This window comes from Papaver somniferum, chromosome 7 (assembly GCF_003573695.1).
Source record: "Papaver somniferum cultivar HN1 chromosome 7, ASM357369v1, whole genome shotgun sequence".
In the NCBI taxonomy this organism is placed as follows: Eukaryota; Viridiplantae; Streptophyta; class Magnoliopsida; order Ranunculales; family Papaveraceae; genus Papaver; species Papaver somniferum.
The window spans coordinates 178,173,529-178,182,235 of NC_039364.1; the positions used below are offsets into that span (position 1 = coordinate 178,173,529).

Here is an 8,707-nt window from a genome sequence, read left to right on the forward strand (position 1 = left end):
AATTTTTGGTTTTTGAATTTGGGAAGAAGATGTCCTCCCTCTAACCAGAACTGGGGTGTGAATAGCAACTGCCTTGGGGTGACCTGGGGGTGCCCCTTAGTAATTAGGTTACCTCTTATCCAAAAGCGAGAGTCCGAATAACACTTGTCCTCCGGGTGACAAAATCAACTTTTCGAGCCGAATTTTCCAAAAATGTTTATTTCCTAAAAGTACATAAAAACATAATATTAGTACAAAAATAGAGTTCCAACAATAGAGACATTGAGGACAAATTAGACACAAAAATGTGTCTATCAGGATTCAAATGGTTTTTGGCAATGTTCATGTTAATCTTAAACAAGCGCAACTTAGGCTTGAGGGGGCTATGAGGGAGACTGATGAAGATCCTTTCGATGTTGAGAAACAAAATCATATGAAGGATGCGCAAGTTGAAGTGAATGATATTCGTATGCAATTGGTGACAATGTTGAAACAGAAATCTAGGAATCAATGGTTGATGGAGGGGGCTAGTAATACTAACTTCTTCCATAATAACATTCGTATGAGAAGGAGTAATAATACTATTTCGAAGTTGGTTAATGATTCGGGAGTTACAATTACTGATTGTGATCAAATTCGTGACATGGTTGTAAATTATTATCAAGCTAAGTGTAATAGGGATAATTCAGTTTTGGAGAATTCACTTTTTGATATAGATCATTACCGTATCTCTACTGAGGAGAGTAATTTTATGGATCGTTTGCCTACTGTGGAGGAGTTTCATGAGGTTGTTTTTGACTTGGGAGCGGATAGTGCTCCAGGTCCGGATGGTTTTGCGGGTTTTTTCTATAGGTATTGCTGGGAAATCATTAGTGAGGATTTGGTAAAGGCCATTTTACTTTGCTGGACCAACAAATTTATTCCGCATGGTGTTAACTCTAGCTTACTATTGTTGCTTCCAAAGGAAAGAGGTGCTAATACGCTCAAGAATTTCAGACCAATTGGTCTTAGTAATTTCTTTTTCAAGATTTTTACTAAAATTCTAGCTACTCGTTTGGGGAGTGTCCTGGGTAACTTGGTTTCTGAGGAGCAAGTGGATTTTATGAAGGATAGAAATATCCATGAGAACATCTGTTTAGCTTCAGAAATGGTGAATGAGCTTCATATTAAACGCAAGGAGGGTAACGTGGGTTTGAAGCTTGATATTACTCAAGCTTTTGACACGGTTAGTTGGTCTTTTATCTTGGCTGGTTTTAAAGAATATGGTTTTTCGGATGCTTGGTGTAATTGGATTTTGCAGATTTTAAGGTCAGCTAGAATTTCCGTCCTTGTTAATGGTAGCCCGGAAGGTTTTTCAGTATAGATAGGGGTCTGAGGCAGGGTGATCCTTTATCACCTTTGATTTTTGTGTTGATTGAAGACGTCTTAAGTAGAAATATTACGAAATTATTTCGTGAGAAAAATATGTCTATTATGGTCACCAGAAAAGGTATTTCTCCAACTCGCTTATTCTTTGTGGATGATATTATGATTTTTTGCAAAGGCAACATGAAAAGCTTGAGGAATTTGGTTGCACTTCTTGGTACTTATCAGCGTGCTTCGGGCTAAACTGTTAGTCGTGAAAAAAGAAAGATTTATTATGGTGGAGTCTCTTTGCGGAGGAGAGCCAACATTGCTGAATTTTTAGGCATGAATATTGTATCTTTTCCGGATAGATATTTGGGAGTGAAGGTCATGTCAGGTGTTGTTAAGTATCATCATATTAGCAGTGTGGTTGAAAAGATCAAAGATCAGTTAGCAGGTTGGGAGGGGAGAATGCTTTCTTTTCAAGATAGGGTGGTGTTGGTTAAGTCGGTGATTGCGAGTTATTCTATACACAATATGGATGTTTATAAATGGCCTAGGAAATTCATTCATCAATGTGAGGCTGCTATTCAAATTTTTTTGTGGTCAGGAGATTCTCAAGTAAGTAGATCTTTTGTGGTTGCTTATGATAAGATTTGTGCTCCTTATAATGAAGGTGGCCTTGGAATTACTCGGATGCGGGTTATGAACAAAGCTATGCTTATGAAACTTTGCTGGAATATTTGTAACTCTAACAAGGCTTGGGCGTGTTTTATGCGTGCAAAGTTCTTTGGCCGCAATGGTCAATTGGTTGGTTACATGAAATCTTCCATTCTGCCGGGTTTTAAATGGGTTCATAGAGATATCCAGTTCAACTCTAGGATGTTGATTGGTGATTGCAGGAGTACCTCCTTGTATTTCGATGCTTGGTGTGCGGATGGATGCATTGCTGATGCTATTGGGCATGAAAATCTGGAACGCAACTTGTTAGTTAGTGATTTTATTCATGATGGGGCATGGGTATTCACTGACAATGTGCGTCTGAATTTGTTGGAGGCTGGTGTAGATTTAAATAACCTTCCAAATCCAATGGGAGGTGTTGACTACAAGGTGTGGAAACTAGATTACAAGGGGAAATTTTCAGTTCATTCTGCTAAGGAGTTGCTTCGTTCAAGGCAACTGGCGCTGGAAGGAACAAATCTTTTGTAGCGGCCTACGGTGCACCCTGCTCTAGCTGCCAGAAACTGGAAAATTTTACGAGGGGTGTGTGCTACTTTGGACAAGGTAAAAGCAGATTTAAGCATCAAGTTGTTAATAAGTGTTGCCTGTGTAACAGCCAAGAGGAGTCGCTGGATCACATTTTGTGGTCTTGTTCCTTTGCGGCAAAAGCTTGGGATTGGATTTCAGACGTGTTTGGAATTCTTCCGCATCAAATTCTTACAACTTCTTACAAGGCGGAAAAAGGTAAAAGTAGGATGGTCAAGGATTTATGGCTGCTTGATATTCTAGTTATTCGTTCGGAGCTTTGGATGAACCGAAATGGGTTTGTCTACGGTAACCAAGAAGTTGGTTATTTTTCCAAAAGAAGGTGTTTAATCAGATTCAAGAGTATTTTATACGGCTTAAGAGTTGTATGTTTAACTCTCAAGATGACCTCCGAATTCTATCTTTCTTTAGAGTTCGTCATAGGCAGGTTAAACAATTTGTTCCCATAGAATGATTTTGGGAGCCTCCGCAAATTAATGAGCTGATGTTATGTTGTGATGGAGTGTCTCGGGGTAATCCTGGAAGGGCGGGTGCTGGTGCGGTTGTCCGTGATGCCAATGCTAATGTGGTTGGTGGTATGAGTGTTGGATTTGGGGTGCAAACGAACTACTTGGCGGAGTTATTCTGTGTTATTGTTGGTCTGGAATGGGCAATCAAGTTTGAAGTTAGCAATATTTGTATAATAACAGACTCCATGAGTGTTGTCTTGGTTTTCTCCGGTGATGGTTCTGTGGTGCCGTGGTTTCTTAGACCAAGATGGGTGGCCGTGAAGGCAAGATACAGTTCAATTCGCTTTATTCATTCCCATAGAGAGGCAAACTTTGCAGCAGATTGTTTGGCCAAAAGGGGTTGCTTGTCAGAAGAAGGGGAAGGTCTTAATTATGATAATAGGACTGATTTTTGATTGTCTATTGAATTACCAAATGTAACTTATTTTCGTTTCAAGTAAGTAGTAAGTTTTTGGGGTTTCTCTGACCTCTTTTCTTACTCCTTATTTCGCTTTGTAATTTTGCTATTCATTAGTATATTTTGGACTTACCAAAAAAAAAAAAATTTTCCTCGTTTGAACCTCGCCGTTAATTTTAATAGCGCGTTTCGATGTCAGAAGCATATTTCAGAAGCAAAATTATTTTACTTCAGAAAAAGTTGACTTTACTGCTTCTAAAAATCGTTCTGAAATGATACTGGCAAACTGACTTCCAGAAATTGTTTCAATTTCTGAGTGTACATCCAAATACCCTAAAGGGTGCAAGTGCAACAGTGGTAAACGAGAGTGCCCAAAATGGTAGCACTTTAGAAGGTTTCGGATCGAGAATAGACGTCCATGCGTTGCCAATCACCCACAAGGGTTTATGAGCCCTCTCTTCTCTAGTCTCTTTCTTGTCTTTCTTTCAAAGGTTTTGGTACTAAAAACATAAATCTGCCCCCTTCTTCTTGTTCTTCGTCTGAAGGTTCCGCAACTCTTTCTAAGAGAAACCTGCTTCTATCTCGGACCCTTGGAATAGAAAAAATGGTATCACAAAGGCAAAAACTAGCTCGGAAGAAATTCAAAGAGGAAAACCCAGGATTGTTTCCCAAAGCAGAACCTACTCCTCCAAAAAACCCTAATTCCACAAAGAAAAAGAAGAAGAGTAAGTTTAAACCAAATAAAAAAGATGGACCTGATAGTAAAGGAGTAAAAACCAATAAGACAAGCTTCAGAAAACACCCGCTTAGAGTCCCTGGAATGAAACCAGGTGAAAGCTGTTACATCTGCAAAGGTGTAAATCATATTGCCAAAAATTGCCCTGAAAAAGATCAGTGGGAGAAGAACAAGGTTATTATTTTATCTCCTTTTGTTATTTTTACACATCAGTTTTCATTTGTTTTTGTTAATCTTCAAGGTTCAAATAGGTGAAGAAGACAATGGCAAGACTTTCACCCAAACATATTTTTTTAGTAGTGTAATTAGTAATAGTTTGTTTCTGTTTCTGTTACTGAATTAATAGAAATGAAGAGCTTTCCCTTGCAAACATTGTGTACGCTTAATTACAATTGGAAGATTGTCTATTTTTATTTTATTTTTTATAAGCAGAAAGGTTGTCTATTGGTAGTGGTTAATAGTGCCTGTTTTTGTAGATTTGCTTGCTTTGTCGTCATCGTGGGCATAGTTTGAAGAACTGTCCAGACAAGATAGACGAAACTGTAGACAGCAAGTTTTGTTATAATTGTGGAGTAGCTGGACATCCACTTTCCAGATGCCCTCAACCTCTTCAAGATGGTATATTCTTCTCTACTAACTATTATATTTTGAATATTTTTATTTCATTTTAGAAAGCTTTTACACTTTCAGTAATCACTTTGGTAATGATGGTACTATCAGTTGCGTAAATTAGCATTTTTGGTTTTGTAGTTGAAAACATGAAAAGGAAGGTGTAATTTTTTCTCGAACATGAGACTAAGATTTGATTTATACAAGAGAATAAGAAAAACCGAAGTATGCATGTGCTCCAAGGAGAATAGACTCTCGAAACTTGCAATTTTGCATCTTGAAACTCTGAAATTGGTTTGCAATTGTGTTCATAAACCAGACACCATAAAACCAAGGCTATGTGTGCTTCAAGAAAGCCTTTATCATTTAGTGGCTTCAGACCCAAGATGTATTTGTAGCTGTTGCTCTCAGAGAATATTTGTTGCTCACCTGTATGGCATGTTTCGTTGGAGGGGATGGAGTCACTTTCCCGGGAACACAATTCCATTCCCATGTTTGGTAAATAGAAATTGAGGGGGAATAAGAATAGGATTCCTCCCCACTAGGGGAATTCAGAACCATGAGGGGTGGTGGGTATAGGATTCCCCCTCCTAAGGGAATATGATTCCTGGGAATGGAATTTTCTTCCCACTATCCAAACATGCCATATATTGTATGTGTTAGGGATGAGGTCAGGTCACATTCCACTTAATGGTTTTGAATCTGTGCTTTTGGGGAAAGACGAGAAGAATGCGTTATACCTGAAATGGTTGGCCCAAAACGCTTCTCCAAATGAGTGGCAGCTCACACGGAATTAGGTGTAAGACTTGGTACGGAGATGTTCTGCATATTATCTGCCACATCAGTTGAGGTTCCCATCCGACTCAACTTAGGCCATGTAGCAGTATGTTGGAAGACCTCCAATGCAAATCTCGCTGGACTTATTTACAGTCATAAAAAAATTATTAATTGAGGGATTAGTTGTCTAATCAAGATTTCTATTATCTCGATAATGAGCAACTTAGCATGATGGTTGTAACTTAACCTTTACATGTACATTAATATATAACCTGCATGTCATAAACATTAATATCAGGAAATATTAGAAAAACAGCAGTCTCTGCTTATTGTCAACTGTTAATGCTTTGGTGGTATTCAATGAATCATGAAGCATTTACTTTATGAATGCAGGTGGTACAAAATTTGCTAGTTGCTTTATATGCAACGAGCGTGGGCATTTGAGTAAAAACTGCCCCAAAAATACACATGGAATCTATCCTAAGGTAATTTGTGCTCTATGTTTATTTTCTTTGGAGTTATTCACAATTTGTCTTACTTCTTATCTGAGGCGTATGACAACTAATATATTCTGTTCAGCATCTTCATTCAAGTAGGCATGTTCTTTGTGTGTTGCGTCTGTAAGTGCTAATCGTTTCCCTACCTTTTCGGAGATGACACTGTCAATTTATTTCATGCTGTAAAGTTGGTATTATCTTTAAAACAACGCTGGTTGAACTTTCTTACAAGCCTCTGCGTTGGTGTCAGACACTGGTATACGGTATTATACTCAGTGAGTTGCAAAACTTAAAAGCGCGAGACGTATTCTACTAACACAAAATAATTGTATCTGTTGTGCTTTTAGAGCTAACCACATTACATTCCCTAGAACCATAATTCATACTTATCTTATATGAAAACAAAAACAAGATTGGAAGTTAATTTAAGTTGTTAGTTGCTATATTGTAAAGCAGGAGTGCGCATACAACACCGACAGAAAATGGAGGTTCAGATTTGTTGTTGTTCTCCACTAACAGTCTTGGTTATGTTCACTTCCACCAGACACCAGTAAAGTACATATTTTTTTTCTTCATATCATCACAAGTGAGAGGTTCATGTAAGATATAGATTTGAGACAAAAATAGGGATAAGTAGTACGTTTCCACTTTGTCATTGAGGTGAGAGAGAAATTGAACGGACAATTTTTGATCAAAAAAATGTGAAAGAAATTTTAAATTAAACAGAGACAATTATAATGTTAGTCCCGTACCCCAAGTTATACATCTAATCACATGGATAATTAATCTTGCTTCAACACAATAACAGCGCGACCTCACTAGTGCCGAAGGCACATGTGTGTCGCTAGTAGCTCTTAATATCAAAATCACAAATGTTGTTGATTATGGCGAAGTCATGGGGGTATTTCTAATGTAGTTAAGTCTAAATACTCTCTGAAGTGCCAGAAGGGTGGGATCACGGTCAGTGTTGTGTTGGTACCTAATGACGAGGCAAATAGCAGAAAGTGAATTGTCCTGGCTATGTAGGATTCTATTAATTTTCGTTCATGTATTTGTGTAGGGTGGTTCCTGTAAAATATGTGGTGGAATAACACATCTGGCTAAAGATTGTCCTAACAAAAGGAACTTGTCATCAAATGCTAGCGGCGGAGTGGGAAGCATCCGTGCTGGTATGTTTCTGAGTTGCATGTTTGACTTTCAATCCTTTAATGTTTTCATGACGCACTTCAATGTCGTTTGTTTGTTTTTGCTGCTATTTTTAGTCTAGCAAGACTTCAAAAAGGCTTGTGTGGTATGAGTATGTTAAGCAAACAAGAAATAATAATTAGGTAACTATATCTTGAAAATCTTTTCCCGGTTCACCTTAATTCATCCTTCAAGGGGAAAAAAGAAAGAAAAAAGAAAGTAAAAATAGAATTGACACTCAGGACTTGTAAGAATTTGACAATAAATTGCTGCACAAAAAATAAAAGGATAAAGAATGTTTTTTGACTGTCACTCATAGCATTCGTGATCCGTGTTTGTATCTCTCTTGCAAGTGACTCGACCAAATTGTTACGCTAAAGAACAAGATAGAATGAAATGTGAAGAGGAGGACTTTTACCATGGTGCTACTGAAAGTGTTTGAGCTATGAGACGAAGCTATGTTCTTTTTTCGGGAAAAAAAAAGATCTTTTTCATCGGATCATTGCTACATTGGAATTTTACTAGAAAACACTTTCTTCTTCCACTTTCTATAAAATTATTATATTAACATCATCAGCGTGTCTGAGATGGATGGATGAGGTGATAATATCAGTGTCTATGGTGTTAATTTTACCTAACGTGTCACTCCAAGTTTTCTGTATACTTGCTTGAAGATACCCACAAAACATAAGTATAAATTGATGGTTTTCTTTTTTTTGGCTGATCTTTGATTGTTTGACAGTGCTAATCTTGCTGTGTTATTTATTGCCCAGCAAACGAGTACGAAGGAAAACCAAGAGTGACCAAGATCGTCGGTGGAGATGATCTCGAAGATGATTTTATGATGGAGGAAGCTGATGAAGGCAATAAAAGTACTTCTCTGAGCACCAATATTGCTTCTTTAGGAGTCCAAAATGAAAAGTACGCTGCTGTAAAACCAAAGAAACAAGGTCCCAAAGTAGTTAATTTTTTTGGTTAAGAGTATGCCTTTATCTTTGATAACTGCTTCTACTTGATTTTTGTTGTTGGAAGGTTATAAGTTATACATACTTCTATTGTGTTGGTTCTTATAACGAAACTGCACATTGGAGAATTTTGCAACAGGAAAACTTCTTTTTCTTTACTTGATGGAAATTCAATTTTTACGTGAAAATGCACAAAGAGGTCCCAGTTGTAAGAATGTCCACCCGTTCATGTATGATGTGTTGAGCTATATTAACTATGTTTTTTTTTTCTTTTCCCAATAATAAAAGGATTTTTTATTTTTTTTGAAAGTTGCATTTGAACTACGGGAAAAAGTTCACACTTCGTGGGCACGTCCCACCGCGTCATCCGATACAACTGAATTTAAGAAAGCAAGTGAAGTCCCATAGGTATGTTAGCTTAATGATGCGTTGTTGTTGTCTTG

The 8,707-nt window shown here is 37.6% G+C and overlaps 2 protein-coding genes across 2 annotated transcripts; both read left to right on the forward strand.

The window, feature by feature from the left end:
* Window positions 1-304: 304 nt before the first annotated feature.
* On the forward strand, window positions 305-1,342 carry LOC113295602. The gene is made up of 3 exons (XM_026543933.1): window positions 305-800; window positions 1,026-1,204; window positions 1,280-1,342. The coding sequence occupies exons 1-3, from the start codon at window positions 305-307 to the stop codon at window positions 1,340-1,342; spliced, it is 738 nt and encodes a 245-aa protein (XP_026399718.1).
* Window positions 1,343-3,937: 2,595 nt separating this feature from the next.
* On the forward strand, window positions 3,938-8,413 carry LOC113299096 (DNA-binding protein HEXBP-like). Its single transcript, XM_026548032.1, has 5 exons — window positions 3,938-4,405; window positions 4,708-4,849; window positions 6,011-6,102; window positions 7,175-7,283; window positions 8,073-8,413. Exons 1-5 carry the CDS (start codon window positions 4,100-4,102, stop codon window positions 8,276-8,278), a joined length of 855 nt encoding a protein of 284 aa, XP_026403817.1. The 5' UTR covers window positions 3,938-4,099; the 3' UTR covers window positions 8,279-8,413.
* The last annotated feature ends 294 nt before the right edge of the window (window positions 8,414-8,707 follow it).

Bases quoted from the DNA above. Each gene is read 5' to 3' on its own strand.
- LOC113295602 (XM_026543933.1), top strand. From the start codon at position 305: ATGGTTTTTGGCAATGTTCATGTTAATCTTAAACAAGCGCAACTTAGG. The intron at 801-1,025 runs GTCCGGATGGTT...CTAAAATTCTAG, and splicing joins GGGAGCGGATAGTGCTCCAG to CTACTCGTTTGGGGAGTGTC. The intron at 1,205-1,279 runs GTTAGTTGGTCT...TGGATTTTGCAG, and splicing joins TTACTCAAGCTTTTGACACG to ATTTTAAGGTCAGCTAGAAT.
- LOC113299096 (XM_026548032.1), top strand. From the start codon at position 4,100: ATGGTATCACAAAGGCAAAAACTAGCTCGGAAGAAATTCAAAGAGGAA. The intron at 4,850-6,010 runs GTATATTCTTCT...TTATGAATGCAG, and splicing joins CCCTCAACCTCTTCAAGATG to GTGGTACAAAATTTGCTAGT. The intron at 6,103-7,174 runs GTAATTTGTGCT...GTATTTGTGTAG, and splicing joins CACATGGAATCTATCCTAAG to GGTGGTTCCTGTAAAATATG.